The 12,015-nt window shown below is 37.1% G+C and overlaps 2 protein-coding genes across 2 annotated transcripts in view; both read right to left on the bottom strand.

Annotated features, from left to right (window-relative positions):
• Positions 1 to 472: 472 nt before the first annotated feature.
• On the bottom strand, positions 473 to 1,631 carry LOC109212342 (uncharacterized mitochondrial protein AtMg00810-like). Its single transcript, XM_019375975.1, has 2 exons — positions 793 to 1,631; positions 473 to 677 (listed from the first exon to the last, which is right to left on the bottom strand). The coding sequence occupies exons 1-2, from the start codon at positions 1,629 to 1,631 to the stop codon at positions 473 to 475; spliced, it is 1,044 nt and encodes a 347-aa protein (XP_019231520.1).
• A 6,793-nt stretch (positions 1,632 to 8,424) lies between these two features.
• LOC109212344 (squamosa promoter-binding-like protein 7) overlaps positions 8,425 to 12,015 on the bottom strand; it is an 11,762-nt gene continuing 8,171 nt past the window's right edge. Inside the window, exons 8-10 of the mRNA XM_019375977.1 lie at positions 11,389 to 11,548; positions 10,042 to 10,581; positions 8,425 to 9,254 (exon numbers count right to left, since the gene is read on the bottom strand). Coding sequence (XP_019231522.1) covers positions 8,970 to 9,254; positions 10,042 to 10,581; positions 11,389 to 11,548 — 985 coding nt within the window. The 3' untranslated portion in view covers positions 8,425 to 8,969. The remainder of the gene's footprint in view (positions 9,255 to 10,041; positions 10,582 to 11,388; positions 11,549 to 12,015) is intronic.

The following is a 12,015-nucleotide window of genomic DNA, read 5'->3' as shown; positions in this document are numbered from 1 at the left end:
AAGAAAAGTTAATTGTATAAATGAAAGAAAAAACTTGGATTTGTAGATTGAACTAATTCAGCATCATAGAATGTGGCGTCTTACGGAAAAGGATAGTTCAATTTTGAGCACACGTCGTCTTGAAAAGGAATAGTTTTAGATGTTTTTACTGTTCTTTGAATCATGACACTTATCTCACAATAAGATCATGTAAAATTAGTCATGGCCACTCCCATGCTTACTGCTTTTAAGCAATTTGACTTTAAAACAGTTAAAAATGAGACAAAGAAGCTTTTGTGAAACAAGAGAATTAGCTGAAGATATGTATTTTCATTTACAGAATTAGCTGCATATATATACAGATGCTAAGAATCAATCTAAGCCTAATTTTAAGCTTCCATAATCGTGATCCACATTCTGTGGGATTTGATTTACAATTAATAAGGAAAGTGAATATACTACATTAACACAATATATTTCTTAACACTCCCCCTCAAGTTGGAGAGTGAATATCATGAAGTCCCAACTTGTTGCGTAGTGTCACAAATTGATCCTTTCCCAAGGCCTTTGTAAAGACATCTGCCAACTGGAAGTGTATCGGTACATATGATGGACTAATCATTCCAGCTTGCAGTTTTTCGCGAACTATTTGACAATCTATTTCAATATGTTTAGTACGTTCATGAAGACGGGATTCGCTGCAATATGCAAAGCAACTTGATTGACACAGAATAGTTGTGTAGGAGCTGCTTGTGGGACTTTTAGATCTTGCAGAATGTAACGTAACCAAGTAAGCTCCAAGCATGTGTTAACCATTGCTCGATACTCTGCTTCGGCGGACGATCTTGAAACTTTGATTGTGTCTTGGATTTCCATGAGATAAGGGAATTACCAAGAAAAATGCAATATCCTGTAACTGATCTTCTTGTGGCACGACAACCTCCCCAATCTGAATCACAAAAGGCCTTTAAAGTGAGATTATTGCAGGAAGAGAATAATAAACCTTGCCCTGGAGTACCCTTGATGTATTTGGGGATCCGTATAGCAGCATCCCAGTGAGGCTTTTGAGTCTCATGCATGTATTGACTTAATGTACGAACAAAGTAAACTATGTCAGGTCTCGTAACCATAAGATATATCAATCTGCCAACTAATCTTCTATACTTGGTTGGATCATTCAATAATTCTCCATCAGTGGGAGTAAGTTTCAGATTTTGTTCCACTGGAAACTTGTCTTGGCGTGCTCCTAGTAGACCAGAACCTTGTAAAATATCTAATGCATATTTTCTTTGAGACATGAAAATACCTTTATGTGTTCGAGAAAATTCAATGCCCAGAAAATATTTCAAATTTCCAAGATCTTTGATGCGGAAGCATTTGAGAAGAAAGCTTTTGAGACGCTCGATTTCATGAAGATCATTTCCTGTGAGAAGTATATCATCAACATAGACCAGGATTGCAGTAAATGAAGTACCTTGAGCCTTGAAGAAAAGAGAATAATCGGCTTTTGATTGTTCATAACCAGCCTTTTGAATAGTTTCTGAAAATGTAAGAAACCAATTTCTTGATGCCTGTTTAAGACCATATAGAGATTTGTGTAGCCGACATACAACATTCTCCCCCTGTCGGCGAAGACGGGGTGGAGGTTCCATATACACTTCTTCATTCAAGTCACCATGAAGGAACGAATTTTGGACATCTAATTGGTAAGCAAACCAATTGCGCCCGGCAGCAACAGTAAGAAGGCAATGAAGTGTAGTAAGTTTAGCTGTTGGAGAAAAGGTTTCCTGATATCAATACCCTCTACTTGAGTGTACCCTTTAGCTACAAGACGAGCCTTATATCGATCAAATGTACCATCTGATTTGTACTTGATTTTGTAGACCCATTTGCATCTGATGGCTTTATGGCCAGCAGGAAGAGGTACCAAACTCCATTTATTGTTTTGTTGGAGTGCTTCTAATTCTGTATTCGTGGCTTGCTTCCAGTGAGGATCAATAACAACTTGTTCATAAGTGGTAGGCTCGGTATGACATGTAATGTTAGCTAAAAAGGTACAATTTGCAGATGACATACGAGAGTATGAAATAAAATGAGAAAGAGGATAACGAGTACCTGATTCAGAACTTGGTGTCGAGTTGGAATGATTGGCTTGTGATGACAGTTTGTAGTCTTTATGCCATGTCGGAGGTTTCTTAACACGGAGGGATTGTCTTGCAGGAGCTATAGAAGGATCTATAGAGTTGGAAACATGTGTTGTCAGCCTGGTTGAGGGACTAAGTGCACTATCAGGTGCACTAGTAGGTTTAGCCAGAGGTGAAGTTGCAGAAGTTGTAGGTTGGTCATGTGAATTATCTGATGCTTCAGTGAGTTCGGGTGGATTCAATGATTCAGGAGATATAGTAGAATTATCTGTATCAAAACACTCCACATGTTGAGGTTGGTGAGATGAAATGTTGGTGGAAGATGATGGTATATGCTGCAAATTTTCTGTGAGGTCTGAAGAAAAACTATGCATTGCAGAATCAAGATTTGGTGATATTGAGAACGGAAAAGTGGTTTCTAAAAATTTAACATCTCGGCTCACAAAAATTATTTTTCTATCCAAATCATAAAGTTTGTAACCTTTTTGACATGTAGGATACCCAACAAAAATACAACGTTTGGCACGAGAATCAAATTTATGAGTGGGATGAACAACTGTGGCGTAACAGAGACAACCAAAAACTTTCAAATGATCAAGTGATGGTGGATGATTATACAATAATTCAAAAGGTGATTTGGAAGATAATAATGGCGAAGGAAGTCTATTGATAAGATAGACCGCGGTCAACACGCATTCGCCCCAAAAGGTGAGAGGTAAGTGAGATTGAAAACGTAATGCTCTCGCAACAACTAAGATATGACGATGTTTACGTTCAACTACTCCATTTTGTTGAGGAGTTGAAACGCAAGTTCGTTGACATTCGATACCTTGCGACTGGAAAAAGTTTTTCATGGATAAAATTTCTCCGCCGTTATCTACTCTTATGGTTTTGACTGAGGCATCAAATTGGGTATGAGAAAATGCAACAAAAGATTTTACTTGATCTTGGGTATCCGATTTTTTTTTCATAAGAAACACCCAAGTGCACCTTGTAAAATCATCTACAATAGTAAGAAACAAACGTGCCCCTGAATGTGTAGGCACCCTATGTGGACCCCAAATATCACAATGTAAAAGATCAAATGGATTATGAGTTGATATTGAACTTGATGAAAATGGAAGTCTAGTTTGTTTGGCCATAGGACAAACAGTACAGTTATTCTCAAAAGATTCATTATGAGAAGGCAATAATGGAGAAACTAATTTAAAACGAGATGGTGACGGATGGCCAAGGCGCATGTGCCATACATTTGAGGGTTGAGAAACTTGATGAGAGGCGGGTATCTTTTGCAAGGGAGACATGTAATAGAGGCCGCCACGCTGTTTACCCAAGCCAATCATCTTTCCCGTAGCCAAGTCCTGTAAAGTACAGAAAGTGGGAAACAACATGGCACAACAATTCAAAGCATTAGTGACTTTGCTTGGAGACATCAAATTTAAGCGAAAAGAGGGAACACATAAAACATCATTTAAGGTGATCTCAGAGTTGAAAGGTATAGTGCCTGTGCAACTGATAGAAGCTGAGGATCCAGTGGGTAAGTTAACAATTGGTATTGACGGGGATTCTGTTTTGGTAAAAAGTGTGGAATCAGAAGCTATATGATCAGTAGCTCCACTATCCAAAATCCATGGTTTACTAAATATGGAATTAATTGAAACATTTGGAAAAAGAGAAGAACCTGCTGCATTTGCATAAGCATCGGTATTACCAGTGGCATTATTTTGTGTCATCATAGATAAAGCACGAGCGATTTGTTGAAGTTGACTTGTAGAAAGTCCATGTGAAGAACTGTTGCTCTCTTGAGTATGAATACCATGTGAAGTTTGGGAAGAATCCATAGCATTAGCAGATGGAAGGGTATTGTGCAAATTACCTTGGCCCCTACGTGAGGGTTGCTGGCCATCTTGGTTGTTTGATTTGTTTGAAGCCCAAGTGCCATTTTAAAACTTACATCTATCTTCTGTATGGCCCTTTTTGTCACAATAATTGCAATGAAATTTAAGAGTTCTGCAATTTTCAATTGTATGTCCCTCTCTGTTGCAGTGTTCACAATAATTATTTTTGAACTTGTTTGAAAAATTGATTGGACGACTTTGAACTGTAGCAGCAATGGAAAAAATTTCAATTGATTCCGACGACATACCTCACTACATTTCTTCTTGATAACAAGAGAGTAGGCTTGACGTACATTCGGTAATGGAGACATCATGAGAACATTTGAACGGACAACATTGTAAGTGTCATTGAGGCCCATAAGAAATTGCATTACGCGATCTTCTTCCATCTGTTCACCGTGTGCTTTCATCTGGTTGCAAGTGGGGATAGATCGATGCGTGTCTAATTCATCCCAAAGATCTTTGAGTTTTGTAAAATATGCAGAGACCGACATTGTACCTTGTGAAAGAGACGCCAATGACTTTTGGATCTGATAGATAGCTGGTGCATTCTTTTGCGAGAATTGATCTCTAAAATCCTCCCATACTTGATAAGCGGTCTTAGCATGAATGACTCCTTTGGCTAGATCGGGCTCCACTGAATGTGTAAGCCATGATAGAACCACGCTGTTACATTGATTCCATTGCGCATATTCTGTTGGTTGTTCCGTCTCTAGAGGTGGTTTGATAGTTCCGCTGGTAAAGCCAATTTTGTTCTTGGCTGTGAGGGCATGTATCATGGATTTACTCCATGATGGATAGTTGGTGCCATTCAGTTTCACTGGAACAAGCATATGATTGGGGTGATCTGAAGGATGAGCAAATTATGGATTAGATTGGTCCAAACCAAGGCTTTGCTGGATGGTTTTTGAAGTATCAGATTGGTAGATTGGTGTTTCGTCTTTGTCGTTCACCATTTTCTCGAGAAAATGGTGGCTGCTCTGATACCAAGTTAAAAATGAGACAAAGAAGCTTTTGAGAAACAAGAGAATTAGCTGAAGATATGTATTTTCATTTACAGAATTAGCTGCATATATATACAGATGCTAAGAATCAATCTAAGCCTAATTTTAAGCTTCCATAATCGTGATCCACATTCTGTGGGATTTGATTTACAATTAATAAGGAAAGTGAATATACTACATTAACACAATATATTTCATAACAAAAACTGTTCTGTAAACAGAACTAATCTTATGTTGTATGCCTCCTTGATTGTATAATTGTCAAGATCTATCTCTACAAAGACTCCAAAAGATAGATATCAGGTTGCATTACAGCTTAAGAAGCTAACCAACTTTTGCTTAGTGGTTCATCGTATTTCTATCTTAAATAAGTTAGCAAAAGTTACAACCAAACTCTTTTAGGCAGAAGCTTGTTATTTTCTGGTTGTGATTTACTTGCTACAATCAGTATTATGAAAGGCGAAAAGCACAAAAAAGCTCTAAGGTTCGTTGGGGCTTTAAGCGCAAAGCTCAAATAAAGCGTGGGCTTTAATGAAAAAAGGTGCAACTGGAGAAAAAGTAAATATATATATATATATGGTCCAAGACTAATAATTATAAGCATGAATAACAAATATATGGACAAAGAAATTAGAAATAGATTACGATAAAGTGAAATATCAATGGTTTAATGTTGCATTTTCATGATTACACTCATTGGTAAGGAATATTGTGCCTTAGAGCCTTGATGCGATACTAAAGCGTCCACAAAGCGAGGCAAAGCGCTCAACATGTTTTGAGTCTCGCTTCAGGGCTTAAGCGCGCCTTTGACAACACTGGCTACAATAGGATGGCTTGTAGCTGATTGTCTTCTTCCTCAAGTAAATTATTCAATAGCCACTGTTTTTCTTTACCTAGGAAACCTGTGTTTGCAATTTTGTTAACTAATTCAGCAGCATTATTAGGATGCACTTTTAGTAAACTCCGTCACCTTCTAAGAAATGGTTTTCGTATTCATAGATCTTTGTTATTACATGCTTTGCCATTTGCTTCCGTTGCCTATTACCTGTTGTTGCTATTATATGTTTATTGCTTCTTTTTCATTGTTCTTGAGCCAAGGGTCTACCGGAAACAACATCTCTACCTTATTTAGATAGAGGTGAAATCTGCGTACACATTACCCTCCACAAACCCTACTTGTGGGATCCCACTGGGTTTGTGTTGTTGTTGTTTGCTTTTTCAGAAGCTATTATCATGTTACAAGATACGGTCTATAGATGAACAGCTTAAAGAATCTCCCCACCTTTCCCCTCCCCTTCCGCCCCTCTCCTGGCCCAAAAGAGAGAAATGGTTTCATCAATTAAAGAGTTGGATTATTGAGGGTACATGGTGGTATTTCATGCATTTACATAGTAGCAAACAGAAAAAAAACTACACAAACCCGGTCGGTGAATGTATCACACATGTCTTTTATACACATTTTATCACTTAACTCTAGTTAATTTGTGTATATTTTCATTTCTCAATTTATCTTCAACTGTGGTAAATTCATGTGATTTGGTTTAAACACCAAGTATGCATGAGTATTTCTCATAGAGAATTGACACTTGTTCTATGCCTTGCACAGGAACTAATCTACTCTAGCAGAATTGGACATTAAGAGAGCTGCACAGAAGCCTGGATCTTAATATATTTTAATCCCAAGGGTGTTTATCCTTAATTTATTATGTTATGACATTGATACTATTTTAAAGAAATTTTTAACTCCTATAGCAAAGGTTAACACCTTATTTATTTTAAATAAATAACATTTTAAAAAATTATATTCTATAGATACCTTTTAATGTTTAGAGCAAAATATCTAATTTTGGTTACCTCCTACCCCTAAGCCACTAAATACGCTATTCAGTTACACTATTTTCTTTCTCTTCTACTTTGATACATCTCATTCTCTTCCCCCATTCCCTACAAGCACGATGCTCAATCTCAAAATTTCTCTCACCCACATCACCTACCATTAGTCAAAAACCCCACGCTCTCTCCTCCCTCTTGCACTTTCAGACGACCCTTCAGATCTTCAACATAAGGGAAGGAAGGTCCAAAACACAGAAACAGAGAGAAAAAGAGAGAGGACGCAGTAGATTTCGAGCCATATGAAGATTCATCTTCATTATTATTTAGTAAATAGATGAAGAATCAGAGTCAAAATTAAAACTTGGAGACAGTGAATTTTGAGCCAGGGGAAGACAATATGAGGGACGAAGATCTGCTGGGTTTATGGTTTTTGCGATGAAAAGAGTTGCTGGTTCTTGGTTTTTACGCTGTATTTCCATGTATTTCATTGTATTCATTATCTTTTTTTCATTGTAATTCAATGTATCTCGTTGTATTTCATTGTATTCACTGTCTTTTTTTTCATTGTATTTCAATGTATCCCGCTGTATTCTATGTGTTTCATTGTATTCATTGTCTCGCTATATGCCAGAATATATTCATATGTTTTTTTTAATTAATATAATTTATGTATTCAGATGTATTATATAATTTCTCTGAAGATTGTTATGTTTTTGGGGTATTTTTCGGTTGAGAATCTTTTTTATAACTGAAAATACAAATTTTGTGTGTTATAATTGAGTTTGTTGAGTCTATTATGTTAATTGATTCACTTTCCGTTTAAAAACAGTGTAATCCCCTGTTTCACGCCGTGACTACAGTCGAATACAATAATCTGTCCAGCTGTAATCCCATGTTTCACGCCATGAATACAGTCGAATACACTCGAATACAACAACTGATTAGCTGGACTTCCCTGATTCACGCCTATTTTTGCTACTGTATTCACGAATACAGTAGCTTAAATACATCAAATACATCTTATAACAACAAAAAACGTATCTACAATCCGTAATATAGCAAATGGTATCTATAGATAGCTAATTACCACTAAAAGATAGTGCTTTATTAAAATTTCTCTATTTTAAATCTTTGAAAAATCTTTGAAAAATGATTGGAGGGTGTTCCAAGAAGACTTGGAATTGTGATTTCTTTCTTAGGGTGTTGGTACTATCTTTTTGACCTTTATTGATGCTAATGTTTTACTGTTTTTTTTCATCTTTATTATTATTCAGAGGAAGAGGAAATGCAGGGGTTCTAACCTTTCATTTTCATTATGGACGGTTGATCCAAGATTCTTAATCAAAATTTTCAGCTTCAACAGTATATGAGTTGAAATTGAAATAGGCAAAAAAGTTAGCAGAAGCTAAAGTTGCACAAAAAATTTGCGAACGTTATAATTTTCTGCATAGAAACCAACACTTCACTCGAAATACACCTTCACATCACTATTTCAAAATTTCACGTGAAATGCAAATTTTGCAAACACTCTTTGCCCAAACTAATATTTAGTTCAGCACTGGAATATTGAATCGATTATTTCATGGCCAGATAGGCCCGCCTCTTCTACGTATATTCACATCAAAATATTCAAAGAGTCCCACCTCAATCCCTTAAAGTTGTTAAGCACAAAATAATATCTGCAAATGCTAATGTGTATCTGCTCTTTTGAGGACAACTGATGTCAGTAACCATAAAGTTATAATGAAGTCCACGGTGATTACCCTAGAACTTGTACAAAGTAACAAGTGAAGCTATACAGCTAATACAGTTTTTGTGCTTACAGAGCACAATTTGTATAATACATCAAGAATGCCGCAAAGCATGTCTCCCAGTAGGCATTTGGTCTTAACGGTCAGAAACTAACCACTATCTCTCCACTCCATGCTGTTCAATTTCTTGAGATGCAGTGGTAGCAAAGGCAGGAATATTTGCCAGTTCCTTGATATGCAATTGTAGCAAACACAGGAACATCATACAAGACCAGTCACAGCAGGGGACCCAAGTGCTGGAGATTGCGCCTATATTCTGTAATTACAGACAGTTCATTTGGTTAAAAGGTGTACATGCAATTAAGAGTTGTCAAACAGACACCTCCGAATTGTCATAGCAAATTCACCAACTTTTCTGGGGTGCAGGAAGGTTGCACATAGACCAAGACACACAGCAAAACCAGTGATTACAAACACAAGAGTACGAGACGTCAAAACTGTCTTTCTAACCAAGAAGCCACAAGGCTTCCCTGACTGCTCCTTCACTCTCAATGCCAATTCTGCATCCAAAAGTGGGACTGTTGAAGTGCTTTCCCAATAAGCCGAACCAAACTCTAGGTTATGCTCATGTGGTACCTCCACGTCCTACATATTATGAAGACAAAAATATATTTAGCATCAGGTATGAGTCATCACCCTCTGAAAACACGTCTTAGTATAGTAAGAACAAAAAAATGAGCTGCTAAGAGACATTCTGAAGGTAAAAAGCGATTCATATACTCATTACTCGAATCTGTAACGTAAAATAAATGACCATTTTTATTTACCACAAGTGCATAGAATATGTAGTTAAAAGCGAAAAGTGCAAAAGAGTAACAAGATCCATGGGGTTTGAAGCGAAAAGCAAGAAGTGAAGCGCACTCGTCTTTGAAGGGAAGTACACAATTAACAACATTAAAAGATATCAAATATATATGAACACCATAATGATAGAATTTCAATTAAAACAACTAATTTCAGTATCCAATATAAAATAATACCTATATTAATCCAACTCCTCAAAGTTGAGATTCAAAGAACCTACTATTTTAGTGGGAATCACTTTGTGCGTCACGGTTTAAAGCGCACAACTTCATCCATGAAGCGATAATCTCTCGCTTTGCATCCATCAAGAGATGAACCGAACATTACACTAAGTCAAGATCATTTTAGATGGGGCTAGGCTTGCTCATGTTCAAGCCTAGCGAAGAAAAAGTTCACCTTGGGCTTCAAAGCCGAGGCATATTTTATGTACCAACAGTATGATTCACCAGCATAAAGAAAAAGTAAAAGATTATTCTAAATTAAAGCATTTAATTAGAAACTAATAGCAGAACTCAATTCTGCAACATACTCTAAAATGATATGGCAATGGTAGAAATGAGATAGTCACCTCATTGTTAACTGGAAAAACAGATTTCATATGATTTTGGAAGATTTCAGTAGAAGTATTTGCCTCCTGCATAATTTGTCCCGCATCTCCCGCACAATACTCCTTTAGCTGCAATCTTTCCTTGAGCAGATTATTTTTCTCATAAATATTCCTCTGAAAAAGCCTCATTTCAGCATCAGTGATGCCAGCTAACAAGTTTTTATTCACCATATTTTCAAAATAAGGCAATACTCTTTTCAAAATAATAGTCGACTGACTTTCCATTAAAACGTTCAACAAATAATTAAATCTCTGCATCTGTACAGACGCCACAATCTGAACATTTTCTGATGAAGGCTCCCTTAGTAACCATGCCACATCCAACATAAATTCTGAGAATTCTGATTTTCTACACGTGGAATCTTCACATGGAGAACAAACAGCAGTGTGTTCTGACCCTCCAGAACAGAACTTCCGTTGTATTTCTTCCATTTCTGCACAAATATCTTTTTCCGCAATGAGGATGGGAATGAAGTTAGATAAACCAGATTCATTCTCGACCTACAAAATAGACCAGGTTGAATCTTTTACAGTCAAGATTAGTGAAACACAATGATTCGTGAAAGGAAGGTTCTAGCGGTAAAGTAAAGAAAATCCTCCCTTCTTGCTTCCTTAGGGTACGCCCCCTAAGGTTCAAGGAATTAAATACATGAACAACTGAAATCTTGCGCACTCTTTATTACTCCATCAGCGCACATATTCAGTTGGGATAGACCTTTACATTAGAAAGTTAAGGTTCATTTCAATGAAAACTAGCAGTCTAGCACCAAGAAAGTGCTGTAGTAAAAGATACAAAAGTATAGCTAGCACCCCTGCCATTTTTTAGATATAAATGATGTTGATGTTAGGGCCAATTTGCATGCACCTCGACTAATCCGGGAGACAACTTTCTACAGCTCACAAATACATGTGCCGGGTAAGGCTGCCCGCAAAGGCAGGAACAAATAGACTCATACTGATTGTTTTAACTAGGATTTGAACCTGGAATATCTGGATTGTCACTCGTATGCCTCAACTCAACCATACACTAGAAGATCATAATTAGCCCTTCTCTTTCAGTGTAGGGAGCATATAAAATCAATAAATGCGACAAGAATTTTCTCAAAAAAAGTGCGACAGAATTATTCTAACACCTTTTTAAGAATGGTCTTTTTCAAACGTTATTCCTCTAGTAGTTTCCGTTAAGAATATATACAAGAAAATACAATGACATGATGCACGGTGCTAATTATAGGAATGATACATTTATAAGCAAACATACAAAAATTGGAAAGAGGATAAAAGAAGATATTTGGTTAGAACTTCTACCTCAACAAAAGCGGGGCCAAAAAGATCTGCTTCAGTCCTAGGGACATGTATCTTTAATAATTGATGCTCCATGCTACCAGATCCACCTTCATTTTTACTACATGAAGGTGTAACACTGATATCATTCCCTAAATACCTTCCCCCAAACGACACAAGAAACCTGCCAAGGGCATCAAAATGTTAATTTATAAAAAATGATCAAAAATAATATGAAAAAAAAAGGGCAGCCCGGTGCACTAAGCTCCCGTTATGCGCAGGGTCCGGCGAAGGGCCGGATCACAAGGGTTTATCGTACGCAGTCTTACCCTGCATTTCTGCAAGAGGCTGTTTCTACGGCTCGAACCCGTGACCTCCTGGTCACATGGCAGCAACTTTACCGGTTACGCTAAGGGTCCCCTTCAAATAATATGAAAGATAACACGAATTGTCCTCTAAAGCCTCCATGAGGTAATAGAGATACTAGACTAATAGGTGTTTGATTTATTTCAGCTTTTCAAAAACAAAACAAAAGAGTTTACAGAATTTTATAGCGGAACTGCAACTATCTATGAGCATAGCAAACTTGCAAATGCAGATATGAGTGGATATTCACCCAGGGGGGGGGGGGGGGGGGGGGGTATTTGGTAA

The sequence above is a fragment of the Nicotiana attenuata genome, unplaced genomic scaffold (genome assembly GCF_001879085.1).
Source record: "Nicotiana attenuata strain UT unplaced genomic scaffold, NIATTr2, whole genome shotgun sequence".
Lineage (NCBI taxonomy): Eukaryota > Viridiplantae > Streptophyta > Magnoliopsida > Solanales > Solanaceae > Nicotiana > Nicotiana attenuata.
Note: the sequence above shows the minus strand (reverse complement) of the source record. Positions and strands in the feature narration are given on the sequence as shown.